Genomic DNA, 16,536 nt, shown 5'->3' with positions numbered 1-16,536 from the left:
CCCCCGCTCTTCCACAAGATTCTACAGGCTCAGCCTGATGTTTGGCTGTGGGTCTCTGCATCTGCGTCCATCGGCTGCTGCATGAAGCCTCTCAGGACACAGTTATGCTAGGCTCCTGTCTGCAAGCACAGCAGAGTATCTTTAATAGGGTCAGGGCTTGGCTGTCTCCCATAGGATGGTCTCCAGTTGGGACAGTCAGGGATGGCTGTTTCTTTAGCCTCTGCTCCATCTCCATCCCTGCACATTTTGAATGTTTTGTGGGTGGATTGATGTCCCCCTCACTCCTCTGAAAGTCTTGCTTTGCTATAGAAGCTGGCCACTTCAGGCTTTCTAGACCCCTCTGGTAGAAATCTCAGCTAAGGTCACCCCCGTACATTTCCCATATCCTCTCCCACCCCAGGCCTCCAGCTAGTCATCAGAGATGACCCCCATGCTGATTTCCATTTCCCATCCCAGCCCTCTCTTGCATCACTCCCCATGCTAGATTGTCATCCCTGTTCCCTTCCTCACCTCCTCTCCTACCCAGTTCCCTTTCTCCGTCTACCTTCGATGACTACTTTCCCAGAGTTCCCATTACTGCCTTCAAGACCACCCACCCAGTGACTTAATGACCTTCGGGCCCTACCACTTAAATGCTTCAAAGCCTCCCATTAGTTCTATGCTGAGGAACAAGCCTTCTACGGCAAGTCTTTGAGCAAGATTCAGAATCCAAATTATAGTAACAACCACGAGCAATACGTTCATGTATTAGCTCTGATACCTTTATGGTACAAGCCCAGCATTGAGCTGCATCAATAGAGTGAGTTCCCCTCGAAGCCAGAAACACCTCTGGCCCTGAGAGCTAAGGACCTAGTATATCCAGCTCTGTGGTGAACTTTGACTCTGTCACCCTGCACACACTTGTGTATCTATCTATGTTTTGGTTTGGTCAACTCAAGTAACAGTGCCATATCCAGTTTCTAAAAGTTACTGTCTTTCTGGTACATGGAGCATCTGCTCTGCTAGTGTGGACTCAGGGCACAGATTGCATGGCATTAGTTCATGCTGGAGGGATCACGGTAAGATGCCCAGCACATAGTAGTGGCGAAGCAATTATTTATACCATAAACTAATTACCGGCTAGACAATTAGAAGATCAACATTTCCCCCTTGTTCTTGCTGCTTTCCTGGAATTCTCAAATGTGTGATAGAATTTTCTCATTTTCCCTCCATATCTCATAGGTACTATTTTTAAGTTTATCTTTGTTGCTCTGTCCTGAATTTTGGATGAACTAATCTGGGGCTTAGTTTGTATAATGATCTGCTTAAATAATGGAATGAAAATATTTTTATGTCTGGGACTCATCTTTTAATGGAATGCCATACTTTTATTTATAAAGAAGTGTTTTGTCATGGGTTAGGCTGTGAAATTATTATTAAGTTATTATTTATTAAATTATTTTAAATTTATTATTGAAAATATTTTAAATTAATTAAATTGTTTACTAAATGATTGTTATTAAACTCAGCTTGAATTTATTTCAGTAATTGTCTTAGACTACTTTTCCTTACTGTAATGAAATGTCAGAAGCTAGATGTTGTATAAGGAAAGCAAGTGGTGTCTTAGAGTTTCGTGGCTGTGAGAAGACACTATGGACACAGCAGCTCTCATAGGAAAACATTTCATTGGGGCTGGTTTACGGTTTATAGGTTCAGTCTATTATTGTCATAGTAGGAAGCATGGTGGCACAAAGGCAGACAAGGTGCTGAAAAAGTAGCTGCGAGTTCCACATCTAGATAGGCAGGCAGCAGAAAGAGAAAAAAGAGACACTAGGCCTGGCTTGTGCACTTGAAAACTCAAAAAAATCATCCCCAGTGACACACGTCCTCCAACAAAGCCACCCCACTCCAACAAGGCCACACCTCCAAATAGTACCACTCTCTGGTGACCAAGCATTCAAATCTATGAGTCTATGGGGACCATTCCTAGTCAAACCACCACCGGTGTGCTTGTAGATCTCAATTTAGGAAGCTGGAAGCCCAGGACTGAATAGCTTCATCTCTTTTATTTCTATGCAGGCTCTACAATTGGCATATTTCTAAAGTTATCACTATCTTCTATGAGGTCCACTTCCCTAAGGGTTCCATTGTCTCCCAGTAGCATCACCCTGGCAATTGAACCTTGAGCTCATGGTCCTTTGAGAAACAGTTTTCCAAACTGTGACAGCAGTGACAGATAGGCCAGCAGGGAGAGCTGTGAAAAGCAACTGTCCCAGCAGCTGACACCTGGAAAAGGTCCGTGTGTAATCAAACTCAGTCAACTACACGACGAAAGGTAAGAAGTGTGCCCCTCAGTGTCAAATGGCAGTGGCATCTCTGCCAGGGCCAAAGAGACAAAGAACAAAGACAAGAGTATGCTCTCACTCAGTCTTTGGATAGAAGTGTGGATTAAATATGCCAAGAGATGCCATCAGTTTTTGTTTTACGGGTCAGTAGTGGTACATATAAATATCTACCAGAAAATCATGGTAAGGTAGATGGGTCAGGGATAAAAAGTCCTCTATTAATGACAAAGTCTTTGCTAAGCTTGTGATTGTGTGCTGAAGGTAGTCCCTGCCTTTGGATGCTCACGTGCTCCTGAGATCAATCTGTGCCTAGACCAGGAGGCCTCAGTAGTTCTGTTCCGTGCCACACCCATATCCCTGCACAAGCCCACATCTAGTCCTCCATCCAGGAGTGGCTGGCCCATCATGTTCATACCTGAGCTCCCCCCAACCCCCCATAACCTTTACCTGTAGGAAGCTGCCTTGCCTAAGTCACACTTATCTCGGGTCAGCCTACGTGAGTTTTCTGGTCAGTGCTGGGACGGAGTAGCTCACCCCCTTAGTGTCAGTTCTAAACCCTCTCTAAGGACTGTTCTGCATCCAACTCTCAAAGAAGCAGCTCGGGGATCTGCTCCAGCTTCTATAGCTTTGACATTTGCTTTTTCCTGGGCTCAGAGTGTCCTACAGGGTTCATTCTGTCCCACAGTATTGGATGGCAACTGCATCTATGTCAGGGCCAGAGACACAAAGAATGAAGATGACAGTGACCACTCACCCAGCCTCAGGGTGACAGGTTGGACTATATGCAGCCCAGTGGCAGCTTTTCCGTGGATCAGTGGCAGGAGATATAGAGTTCTACCAGAAACTCCCGAAGTCAAACCTCTGCCTCAGTGCTGTTTCCTGGTAACCCAACCTAGGACATATTATAGGGGCATATCCCTACGTGTCAGAATCCTGCCAAACTTACTCACTATAAGAGCCAGAAGAGTCCACTCGGGTCTTTTTGCAAGGAAGGATGTTGCAGAATCAAGTGGTCAGTTTAAAGGAGGGGAGGTGTGGGAACGTGATGCTGCAGCCTTCGGTTCCCTTCCCATGGTCCTTGATCTTAACCCCCTATGCACCACGGATACCGCTCGCATCTCTTTCATTGAACAAAAAGTTTTGGAAGAAATTCTAACACTTCAAATGTTACTAAGAGTTTGGAGAGATGGCTCAGTGGTTAAGGCATTTTGTTCTTGCAGGGGACACAGGCTCAGTTCCACATACCCACATGATGACTCACCAATGTCTGTAAGTCCAGGGGAACTCCAGTTCCAGAGGGTATGGCACCTTCTTTTAACCTCTGTGAGAATCAGGCATACATGGGCTGCACATACATATATGCAGGCAGAACACACACACACACATATATATACAATAAAATATGTCCTATAAGTTATTAAACAATGACATAAAAGGAGAGGAGGGGAAGGGAACAACCTACTTTTTTTCTCTGATCACATGCTAATCAAATAAAATTGAGAGTCTGTACTGGGCTGGTGTTAGAAAGAACTGAGATCTGGACGTAGCGGGGATTCCATGGCTGGGTTTCAGTGGAAACGCTGACCTCTCAGGAAAGTGGAAAGTACAGGAGAAATGAGACTGTCACCCCTTCTTCTGGTCACTCCTGCATTGTAGACATCTGTCCTATGAATCACTGTCTTCATCAAAAAAGGTTTGGATGTGTGCTGAAGGATGGTCCCAGCATGAGGATGAAGATGGAGGGGAGTGGTGAGTGTCGCCCTCCATTTCTATTAGCTTGCTGCTAATGAAGCAGCCATCATTTGAACTGCTGACAGTTTCATGTGCTTAACCTAGAAACTTGGCTGCTCAGTTTGAGGCATCTTCTTCCAGCTGATAGCTATCTATACCCAACTTCATTTCCAGCTTATGGAAAACTTGCAATTTTGTGTCAACACATTTTTCGTGTTTTTTTATTTACTTTATATTTATATTATTTATATTTTCTTTATTTACATGTCATATGATTTCTCCTTTCCCAGTTTCCCCTCCAACAAACAAACAAACAAACAAAAACAACAAGAACACACCCCTATTGCCTTCTCCATCCCTGCTTACCACCCCACCCTCTCCCACTTATTGGCCCTGGCATTCCTCTACACTAGGGCACAGAACCTTCATAGGGCCAAGCACCTCTCCTCCTATTGATGATCGACTTTGTAATCCTCTACTATACACATGCTGCCATAACAATCAGTCCCACTATGTATAGTCCTTGGTTGGTGGTTGAGACCCTGGGAGCTCTGAGGGTACTAGTTAGTTCATATTGTTGTTCATCCTAAGGGGCTGCAAACCCTTCAGCTCCTTGGATCCTTTCTCTAACTCCTTCATTGGAGACCCTGTACTCAGTCCAATGGATGTCTGTGAGTCTCTACTTCTGTATTAGTCGGGAACTGTCAAAGCATCTCAGGAGACAACTATATCAGGCTGGCTTGTCCTTCCTTCAGTCTCTGCACCATAGTTAGTCTCTGCAACTCCTTCTATACCCTCAAATGAAAACCAAAATAGACAAGCAAAAGACCAATAAGACCAACCAACCAACAAACAAACAAACAAAAACAAAAAACCAAAAAAACTAAAAAAAATCAAAACAAACAAGCAAACAAACAAAGAGAAAACCTGCAAAAAGCTTCATTTTAAGGGGTAAGAGCTTGTGTCCACTTAGCCATCTCAGTACTGGGATCACCCCTGGCTTAAACCTGTGCAGCTCTTGTTCATGCTACCATAGTTTCTGTGAATTCATGTGTGCACCAGTCCTGTTACACCTGGAAGACACTGTTTCCCTGGAGCCAGCCACCATCTCTGGCTCTTAAATTCTTTCTTCTTCCTCTTCCACACAGGCCGCCAAGCCCTGAGGGGAAAGATTTGGTGAAGATTTCCCACCTAGGCCCGAGTGCTTCTAAGTCCCCTCACTCTCTGCACATCTGTTCAGCTATGATTCTCTGTGTTAGCTCCCGCCTATGAGAAGAGGAAACTTCTCTCATAAGGATTGAAAGATATACTGATCTATGGGTGTGGCAGTATGTCATTTGGAATCATCTTATTGTTGTGTTCCTTTAGCACAGTGGTAGTCGTAGGTTTGCCCCTAGGCTCATGTTCTCTTTTGCCTCAGGTTCTTGGCCACTTTAGCAGTATCAGATAGGGCTCTCATCTCATGGGTGAGCCTTAAAACTAATCAGAAAGTGGTTTTAAAGACCTACTTCCTATATGGACTCTATGACAAGACAATAGTCTTGAGTTTTTTATTTTTATTTAAGATCTTCATTTTAGAAAATTTAATATCAATAAACAAAAACCCTGTTTAAAACTCAAGATATGATTTATTTAGAAAGACTCCACTCTCCCTGTTAGCTGCGTAGCTCCTTTGTTGGCTTTGAATTTCTTCTTTGGCATCCAGATGGTTGGGGAAGCAGCGTGCATACAGAGTATGCTGTCTAGCCATGGGTTACTGAGTTTGCCTCTCTGAGGGCATGGTTGCTTTTGGAAATTTTCTTTTCTTTTTTTTTTTAAAGACTTATTTATTTATTTTATGTATGTAAGTACTCACTGTCGCTGTACAGATAGGCGTAAGCCTTCATCTGGTTGTTGGGAATTGAATTTTTAGGATCTCTGCTCACTCCAGTCAACCCCACTCACTTTGGTAGACCCCCCCACACACACTCACTCAGTCCCTGCTCGCTCTGAGCCCAAAGATTTATTTATTATATTATATAAATAAGTACACTCTAGCTGTCTTCAGGCACACCAGAAGAGGGCGTCAGATCTCATTACAGGCGATTGTGGGCCACTATGTGGTTGCTGGGATTTGAACTCAGGACCTTCGGAAGAGCAGTTGGTACTCTTACCTGTTGAGCCATCTCACCAGCCCCTGGAAATTTTCTTTTTTTTTCCTTTTTTTCTTTCTTTCTTTCTTTCTTTCTTTCTTTCTTTCTTTCTTTCTTTCTTTCCTTTTTTTTGTTCTTCGAGACAGGGTTTCTCTGTATAGCTCTGGCTGTCCTGGAACTCACTTTGTAGACCAGGCTGGCCTTGAATTCAGAAATCCACCTGCCTCTGCCTCCCAAGTGCTGGGATTAAAGGCATGCGCCACCACCACCCGGCAAAATTTTCTTGACGTCACATCTGTCACTTGTCCTTATATATTTGCCCCATTTCCCCATGTTACTGTGAGTTGCTATATCAGATAATTCCAGATTTTAGGTACCTTCTTGTCCAAATCAATTGTAGAATGCCCAAACATATATAAGAAAAATTGAATAAAAACCTGTAGTGTGCAGTTCATACTACAAAAAAACTATCATTTCAACTCATATGGTGGTAGAATTTGTCAAAAACATACTCTGAGAACTAGAAATACAAATGAGTTTTTATATTAAGATTAAAGGAGTGTATAGGAGCCCACAGCAAACATTATGCTTAATGGGAAGGGGCTAGACACTTCCGTCTAACATCACAAATAAGATGAGTATTTGAACTATTGGGAACTGAATTATATTCTCTCCCAATTCATATTGTGAAGCTTTTTTTCTGCTACATGTGCCTCTCTGATGAATGTGTAAATTGAAGTCAATGGAAAAGCCATTTGCACAACATTGTGAATGTGCTGAATGCCGCCGAATCTCTTGTGAGAAATTTACCTCAATTAATAATGCATATAAGAAGAGCCATTTGCTGTGTCGGTCCTTAGTTCTCTACAGTAAAGAACAATCCAGATGACAGTGGTACGAGCCAACAGCTATTTCCCTCTGACTTCTGCCTCTATAGATTCTGAGCTCTTGGTTATCTCAGGGCTAATCAAATTCAGTTTCCTTTAGCTGAGTTTTTACTTTCGTGGCTAGTCACATTTCCACACTGTGTTGGCCCAAGAGTTCAAAAACATAAAGCTGATGCATTTAGAATCACAATAGAAGACCTGTATTTGGTTGCCTTTATTTATGATGATGCGGACCTTAAAGTGTCTTTTTAATGGCAGTTCCCTCTTTTTTTTTTTTTTTTTTTTTTTTAAGATATTTTCTTTATCTACCTTTCCTGGTTTCCCCTCAAAAAAAGAAAACAACAACAAAAAAACCTGTTCCCTCCTCCCTCTGCCTGCTCACCAACTCATTCTATCCCACTTCCCTGTCCTGGTATTCCCCTTCACTGGGGCATAGGACCTTCACAGGACCAAGGGCTTCTCCTCCCTCTGATAACCGACTAGGCCATCCTCTGCTACATAAGCAGCTGGAGCCATGAGTCCCACCATGCGTACTCTTTGGTTGGTGGTTTAGTCCCTGGGAGCTCTGGGGGTACCAGTTAGTTCATATTGTTGTTCCTCCTATGGGGCTGCAAACCCCATCAGCTTCTTGGGTCCTTTCTCTAGCTCCTTCATTGGGGACTCTGTGCTCAGTCCAATGGATGGCTGTTATCTGAGAACTGGCCCCGCCCCATGCCCAGGTGTGCTTCAGCAGAGTGCCATGCTCCTCAGACAAGGTCACACAGTCCCCGAGGAGAAGAATGCAGGAGGGAAGAGGGCACAAGAATTACAATGTCCTTCTGGGCTCTGATCAGTGTCTTGCTTCAGTACAAGTTTGTTGACTACAGTTGTAAGAAACACCCAGTTGGTGATGGCTCAATATTTTAAGTGAACTCTGATGCTTGATTGTATCTGCTATTGGCTTTGACTTCTTTGTTGTTGGTGGTGGTGGTTTGTTTCTATTTCCTTTAGGTCTATCCATTTTGAGTTATCCATTTACTTTTATTATGGATATTCATGTATTGCTTGCATAGGACCACATGCATGCCTTGTGTCTGAGGAAGTCAGAAGAGCATATCGGATCACCTAGAACTGTAGTTAGAGATGGTTGCGAATCACCATGTGGGTGCTGGGAAATGAACCTGGGTCCACTGAAAGAGAAGAACCTGGTTCCTGTGAAAGAGCAGGAAGTGCTCTTAACCACAGAGCCATCTCTTCAGGCCTGCTTTTGTTTTGTGACTACCATGAAAGCTATATAAAGTATCTTACACTTAAAATAGTTGGCTATATATTAATCACAATTTTATTTCAATCACATAGGAAAGCTATACTTAGACTCCATATTCCATCCCATATTATTGTCACGATTTGTGCCTTTACAAACTGATGTACTTTTAGTTCATTTTTGCACCTATACTTCTAAATTTTTCTATTTTTAATTTTATATATTAATAATGGGAGTTAAATTTAACTTACACACCATCACAGACAACATTACAAGTATCCTCGATTTGGCTGTGTTCCCATCTATGCCAGTGAGTTCTGTGGATTCCCCCTTGTTTTCAAGGAAAACAAGGCCAGTATCTTTCCATTCCTTGGGAAGAGGCAACATTAGCATTTCACGAATGGCAGGTCTTTGCAGTCCCTCAACTTTTGGTAATCTGGAGAACTCTTTGTCTTTCTTTACTGCTCTAGCCTCACCTTTTTCTGGCACGTAATGCTCTTGGCCCACAGTTTTCCACCAGCGATTTGAATGTATTGATCCAGTGGCCCCTGGCTTCTGGGTTTCCAATGAGAAAGTCTTCTGATGCCATCCATCTCCTAGAGGGGCCCGTGGATGAGAAGCTGTTTTGCTCTTTCTGCTTTCCCACTGCTGCTCTTGTTATTTCATTGGGTTTGGGGTGGAAACCGAGAAAGCTCACTTCAGATACAGAAGCATAGAAATGAAAACTTTGTTGAGCACTCGGGGGGTGGGAGGGGAGGCCAGTTCAGCATCCGAACTAACTCCCCAAAGGGAGGTTGTACAACATTTTTAAAGAATGGAAACACAAAGTAGGTGGGAAACTGGGGGGCGGGGGGAGCTGCCATGTTGTCCAGTTGTTCTTTGACATTATGGGTTAAGCAAGGGAGTACCCATTGGAGACTGGGCTGTATCCAGGACACTTGGCTTTGAGGTCCTTAATTCATTCTCCTAGACATTAGGTCTGGAGCTCAGAGTGATAAAGGGACAAAGGATCAGGCCAGCTACGTGTGGTTAATTAGGGCATAACAGGCAATTGGTTATATATTTTTACAACGTATGCTCCTTGGTTTAGATGACAGCAATTTCTATATTCTTTACAGTTAACAGTCAATTAAGAAAACATTTGGAGAAGTGGGATAGGTGTTCTCTCTTAGGTCTGGGAACATGAACTTGTTGGACCCTGCCAACAAGATGGAGAAGTTGTCCCTGAGATGTCTGCACCCAGATAACTGTTCACAGCAGGAGCCCTACAGCTCTAAGGATATTCTAGCTCCTCCAGGGCCTGGGACCTTGAATGTAGTTTCTCCCTAGGATTAAATTGAGTCTGAAAATGAAACGGTCATACTTAGAATAAGTTTCTTTTGTTTGTTTAAATGTTTTGACAATTTGGGATACAAAATACCATAACCAAAGCAACTTATAAAAGAAAATTTTTAATTTAGGGCTCACGGTTCCAGAAGGTTCAAGGTCATGACCATCATGGTGGGGAGCATGGCAGGCAGGCATGGGGCTGGAGCAGTATAGGAGAGCTTACATCTTTGTCCACAAGTATGAGTAAGTCCACAAGCATGTCCTCTGTACAGAAAGCAGGCTGATTTCATTTAGTTTTCATTCTGTTTTCTTGTAGTTCATTGACCTTTGACTTGGTATTTTTACTTTCTTTGATAAGGACTTTCTTTTTTTTTTAATTAGATATTTTCTTTATTTATATTTCAAATATTTTCCCCTTTCCTGGTTTCCCCTCTAAAAAACCCCTATGCCCTCCCCCTCCCCCTGATCACCCACCTACCCACTCCCACTTCCCTGTCCTGGCATTCCCCTACACTAGGGCATAGAGCCAAAGGCCAGGACTAAAGGCCTCTCCTTCTATTGATGACCTACAAGGCCATCCTCTGCTACATATGCGGCTGGAGCCATGGGTCCCTCCATGTGTACTCTTTGGTTAGTGGTTTAGTCTCTGGGAGCTCTGGGGGGTACTCGTTAGCTCATATTGTTGTTCCTCCTATGGGACTGCAAACCCCTTCAGCTCCTTGGGACCTTTCTCTAGCTCCTCCATTGGGTATCCTGTGATCAGGCCAATGGTTAGCTGAGAACATACTCCTCTGTATTTGTTAGTCACTGGTAGAGCCTCTCAGGAGACAGCTATATCAGTCTCCTGTCAGCAAGTACTTGTTGGCATCCACAATAGTGTCTGGATTTGGTGAGTGCATATTGGATGGATTCCCATGTGGAGCAGTCTCTGAATGGCCTTTCCTTCAGTCTCTGCTCCACATTTTGTCTCTGTATCTCCTCCCATGGGTATTTTGTTCCCTCTTCTAAGAAGGACCAATGTATCCACACTTTGGTTTTCCTTCTTCTTGAGCTTCATGTGGTCTGTGAATTGAATCTTCTTGCCTTTGTTGTCTGCCACTGGAGTTTGGTTGTTTGGTTGTGTTCCTTGATTATTTATGTTCTTTGAAGCCTATTTTTTTAGCACTCCAGGCAATAGTCACCTCCCCCAAGGCTTCATGGACATGTTTAAAGGAAATCAAACCCCAACAAGAAACACTTTGGGAGAGTGAACTTGTTCTACAGTGCAAGTCTTGTAACCTTTGCTGTGGGAGGCCTTCCTCTCTCTACTTCCTCTCTCTACTTCCTCTCTCTACTCGTCCCTTCTTTAGATTCTCATGCTGTCTCTGCCCCTCAGCCAGGTTTGCAACTGAGAGCCTTTCATGCATTTTCATATTGCAGAGTCCCTGCATACTCAAAATTTCACTCCTGATCCCTAACCAGGAGAGAGTAGTTGCTGAGATATGTACCTGTTACTGAGGTCTGCATGCTTCTCGTAGGAGCGGGTGCAGGCCATGCCTAAGGAGGTACAGGAAACTGTCTACAGAAGGGAGAATGGGCAACTCAGGGAAGCCATCAGCTGACTGTAGGCATACGCGGGTGAAAGACATGGCAGGAGTCCTGGTATGTCTCTTTAGTAGCGTTGGTAGGTTTGTTATTTGAGCCCATAGCTGGCACAGTTGAGCTGAAGAGCACTCTCTCTGCTTTTCCTCATCCTTACCTGGTTTTGGTTAGTTTCCATTGGCCTGTTCCTTCAGTGTTTCTTGATGAGGTGAGACAGAACTGAATTGTCTGGACTAGAATCCCATAGGACTAAGGAAACTGGGCACTCACTACCTTTCTCAGTTTTTCCAGAGGGAGAAAGTACAATCTATTCTTTCCTGGCACTAAGCTTGGTTAGGTATCGGAGAGGCACTTTACTCATGTTGCAGGTGATATGATTTTACTTTTAAATATGCATTCAAAATATTTATTGAAAACCTCAAAACATCCTTTCTTATATATTTTGAAATGTGGTTTTTGAAACTTTTGGGTTTATTTCTGGTATTTTATTTGAAATTTCATTTGTATCTTTATCATATACTATTTTGTGAATATAGCTTATCTTTTTATTCATTCATATAATTTTTATACTCCCATACAAGCCTTATGCATTCTTTTATGATAATTTTAAAATACTTTTTATTGGCCAAGATTCAATCAAAAAGTAGTCATGCCATGGGAAATCTATAAACATGTGACTCACATGTTTTCCTGCATTTGACTTATTTCAAGGAATTGGCTTACAGACTTGTGTGTATAAACTGGCTGACAAAGTCCTCAGTCTTTAGTGTAGGTCACTAAAGAGAAGTGGTGGGCAGCCTTCAGACTGAAGCTCCTCTCTGCAGGGAGCATTTCTGTACATGCCTTCTGTTGGGATAGTGATGTCCGAGTGATAGAAAGCAGTCCTCTGAGTTAGCCTTGGTTTACTTTGCACTTTGTGACTTTGTAACCTCTCATCAGGACCTAGATTAGAGTTTGACCAAATGACTGTGTGTGTACTCCATCTGGGCCGAGTTGTCATGTTTACAAAAATCATTACAAAACATCTTTGAATGGTAACTAACTGTTTCTGACTTTGTACCTTGCAGTTGCTGATGTAGTGTGGTATATCAATTTTTGTAGGATGATCTTGCATCTGAATCCCTGACCGAATTTTCATATTTGCTTTCACAGTTGGTCTGTAGGCTTGGCTTGGCCTTCTGTACAGACACCCATCATCTGGAAAGCAATCCCTTTGAGCATACTATTAGCATGTAATCTGTGTCACTCAGACTTTTCCTTTCTTCCTTCATGACACTGCCAGGCCCTGTGGTGATGGCATTTGGATTTCTTGCTCACTCTCTGTCATCCATGGGTTGATGTCTAAAAGCCCACCATAAACAGATGCTTACACAGTCAAGACTTATTCAGCATTTAAAGATGGTTTCTTGCATTCTTAGTTTTCTTAGCTATTTCTTTGAAATAATTAATGCTTTTGTGATGTTGAACATTATAAAATGCTCCTTTTATAGTATCAAGAAAGCTGTTATGAGTCGATTAGTATGGGAATTTTGCATGCATTTTTCATTTTAAACACATTTCTTCCTGTATAGTAAATTTTGATAAATAGAATTATAATTATAATTTATGTCCATGTCCACAAGTGAAATTGATTTATAGTTTTCTTCTTTATCCCTACTTAATTTTTAAATAGAACTTATAACTTCGTAAAACGTTTTCGGCTATTTTCTTCTTACTTTTTTCTTCCTTAAACTTTTTTAAGGACAGGGTTATGCATCCATTCTATGCTGGTAGTGTTTTTCTATACAGTGTATAGAAAATGTTTTCTGAGTCAGCATTTGTTTGTAATCCATCATAATATGCCCTATAATAAACAAGGAAGCAGGATTTCCTTTGTAGTGAATTTTAATGGGTAAGGCCAATTATGTAACATTGCAAAGGAAATAAGATGTCGTTGGTCTGTAGGTTTATAATTAAAAGAAGAATGACATTGCCTGGCTTTTGAGCCAGTCTTGGGGCTCCCTTTTGGGTGGCAATGTGAACATTCCCTCACCACACTCTGGTCCTTCCTCCCCAGGACACACAGGGCGGTTGCTACAGTCCCTGTGCATCACCAGCCTCTCATTTCTGCTGCTTCACATCATTTTCCACATCACACTGGCCAGCCTGGAAGCTCAGCACCGCATCGCACCCGCTTACAACTGTAAGTACCAGCCTTGTGCCTCCCCTCACGCGTGCTTGTAATGAGACCGCCTGTTGTCGCACACCATACGAATCTGTCACATGATGGTCCTACGGAATCCATTGCAATTTTGGTCATTCAATAACCTAGGATATCTGCGTGTATATCTATATGTAGGATTTGCCATGGAAAAGGAGGGCATGAGCCAAACAATGGATCCCCAACTTCTGTTAGATATTGGGATCCTATCTGATTGTGAAACATAACCAATGGTCTGATGTGTAAGACAAGGACCTCCAATCTGTGAGAGCACAGATAGCAAGAGTACATGGATCGTGACACGCTCAGTGCAGAGTTTTTAACATGTATGGGGAAAGACATATTGCAGACCATTTATTTTCAACCTGGGAGTTTTTCAGTTGGTACCTGTGAGGAGGCAGATGTCTTACTCAGAGCATGAACTTATGATCTGAAATACCAATAGGTTTACTCTTTGCTTAGCTATTATCTTCCCACAGTAAATCATACTTCGATTTCAGTAGATTGTGTTTTTGTCTCTTGAAAAAATAAGCATTTTAAGAAGGTGGATTCCAATCCATGTGTTTTTGGTTAAAACTAAAAGACTCTGAGATATTTGAAATAGACTATAATAACAGTTTTGACTTGTCAGTTTTTCTTTGGGGAGCCCGTTTGTGGCTTTGAAATTTCCTGAACTTTCATGATCTCAAGTATAAGGGGAAGTAAACATTGCCTTCCTTATAAAATAAAAAAGATCAGAATTCTTCGTGCATCAAAGGGCGTTCACTCAAATACAGTGTAGGACTCTGTGATGAATTTTACAGTCATAAATTATTCATTAACCTTCATGGACAGCGTTTAGACATGTACAGAACTAAGGATTTATTAGGTTCAAAATTCCTTTAGTAGCAATCCCTGCCCAAATTATAGTTTTATTTTAAATCTATATTTTAAGATGTTGATGTTTTTCTTTAAACTAGTATGTAATATATACATCAAAAAAATCTACCCAACTTAAATATACAATGCAGAGGTTTTTTTTTTTTTTTTTTAGCATATTCAAAAGTTGTTGCCGTTATTCAGAATGCTTGTTTCAAACAGTCTTCATCCTTAAACACATGCCATACCATGGAGAGGAATCCCCCACTGTCCTTTCACAAATACTGTCACGTTGCTGGAGATATAGAGGATCCATCAGGTACATCAGCTTAGGCAATGAAATTCATTGTCTTTTTGAACTCTGTGTTCAACTCTATATTGCTTTCCTGTAATTCTACAAAGATTCAAAATGCAACATGAAATGATGATATAACTTTCTCTTTACATTTATAAACATGTTTACTCTAAGTATGTTCTTTCATGAAGTATGGGTGGACAACTTAAGTACACACACACATACACACACACACACACACACACACACACACACACACACACACACGTTAGTTCTGTTTTGGCTCTTCTTTCTTGGCAACGATGCTTCAAGGCAGAGGCTATAATGACATCTACTCATGCCTCTGTTTCCCAGGGTTTAGGAGAAGAGACCTTGCTGCTGTCAGGGCTGGCCTCTTTCCCTTCCTCCTTCCTGTGGGTTAGAGCTGCCCCTCACAGCACTTCCTAAATATTTGGGTTCTCAACACCAGGCTATTCCCATGCTCATCAGAAGCATTTTATATTATCATGTAAGTCACATTGCACTATAACCTGCACATCAAAGTCTAAAGACTTCCCTTTCCTTCATGGTCCCAGATGAAACTCCTCTTTGCATGAATCAACAAATGGAAATCATAATATCAAACTTTAGTTCCAACGAAACTAAAACTCCGACTTGAAGCTTATTTGGAACAAAGTCAAGATTCCATTTGGAAGTTCCAGTGTTTTTGATGAAGTAACCAATAGGAAAGGGCTTAGGTAAGACTGAGTTTTTTAAAACCAGAGTGATTTCCTTCCAGCCATAGGCACCTTGAAGGTGAATTTATAGACGTCATAAATTTCTTCTGAAAAATCTTGCTGCTTCCTGGGCCAGGGCTGGCTCATCAGGTGCTGTAGGTTTGTGTTGGTTCAGTTTCCTGTGTAACATTAATATTAATACATTCTTGAATAGGGATAAAAGAGACACGCATACTTCAGAGCTTTGCAGCTCGTTTAGAGTCCAGGGTCAACATGGATGAAGTGAAAGCCTAGAGAATGTTTAATGGTCAAATTATAGAAACTCCTGAAAGTGCAGGGAGGCCGGGTAATGGGGATACTGGCTTTTTATTTAAGAGTCGGCTTTACATTTTGATGTGATGGCTTGTCTAGTAGATGGGGTGACGATTTCACTTGTCAGGGCTGCAAACACAAAGCCTGTTTAATTTCATATAGCAAAACCAGGGATTGATTTAACCTTTGATTTAAACATCAAAAATCATCATCATCATCATCATCATTTTTTTTCCAAGACAGCCCTGGCTGTCCTGGAATTTGCTCCTTGGACTAGGCTGGCCTCAAACTCACAAAAATCCACCTACCTCTGTCTCCTCAGTGCTAGGATTGAAGATGTGTGCCACCATGCCTGACCCTTTTTAATTAACTAACTAACTAATTCATTCATTTTCGGTACATGGTGTTTTGCCTGCATGTATTTCTGTGTGAGGGTGTTAGATTTCCTGGAACTGGAGTCACAGACACTTGTGAGCTACCATGTGGGTGCTGGGACTCGAACCCAGGTTCTCTAGAAGAGCAGCCTGGGCTCTTAACCACTAAGCTCTCTCTCCAGTTCTAAACATCTAAATCTTAAATAAGAAGACAAATTCCCTCTTGATCACCAATCTCACACATGGTGAACTTATCCCCTGACTTCAAGATGTTTGTAAAGGAGAAGAAAATGTCTCCATCAAATGGTATTCCAATCCAAGACCACCAAGGGCTTGCTTCTGTGTTTTAATTCTGTTTTCTTAATGACTTGTTTCTCTATTTTAAACCCATGCCCTCACCCCATCATGGTAAAATCCCCCTACTTCTCTTAGGAATCCAAGACATGTGTTTGGGGGACAACAGTAGCATTTATAAACATTGAGCCCTTGAAAGCCCTCCTCCTCTGGAGTCCTATGAATATTAACTGGAAGCAGAGAAGAGGTTTCTTTCTTTT

The 16,536-nt window shown here is 42.0% G+C and overlaps 1 protein-coding gene across 8 annotated transcripts in view; it reads left to right on the top strand.

The window, feature by feature from the left end:
- Piezo2 (piezo type mechanosensitive ion channel component 2) overlaps positions 1-16,536 on the top strand; it is a 388,432-nt gene that overhangs the window by 141,093 nt on the left and 230,803 nt on the right. For 7 of the 8 annotated variants that reach the window (XM_031365853.1, XM_031365850.1, XM_031365855.1 and 4 more), the window contains exon 3: positions 13,284-13,409. In XM_031365853.1, coding sequence (XP_031221713.1) covers positions 13,284-13,409 — 126 coding nt within the window. Of the gene's footprint in view, positions 1-11,269; positions 11,288-13,283; positions 13,410-16,536 lie in introns of those variants that run through there. The other variant, XM_031365856.1, reaches the window with a different exon arrangement.

Source organism: Mastomys coucha, unplaced genomic scaffold (genome assembly GCF_008632895.1).
Source record: "Mastomys coucha isolate ucsf_1 unplaced genomic scaffold, UCSF_Mcou_1 pScaffold13, whole genome shotgun sequence".
Lineage (NCBI taxonomy): Eukaryota > Metazoa > Chordata > Mammalia > Rodentia > Muridae > Mastomys > Mastomys coucha.
Note: the sequence above shows the minus strand (reverse complement) of the source record. Positions and strands in the feature narration are given on the sequence as shown.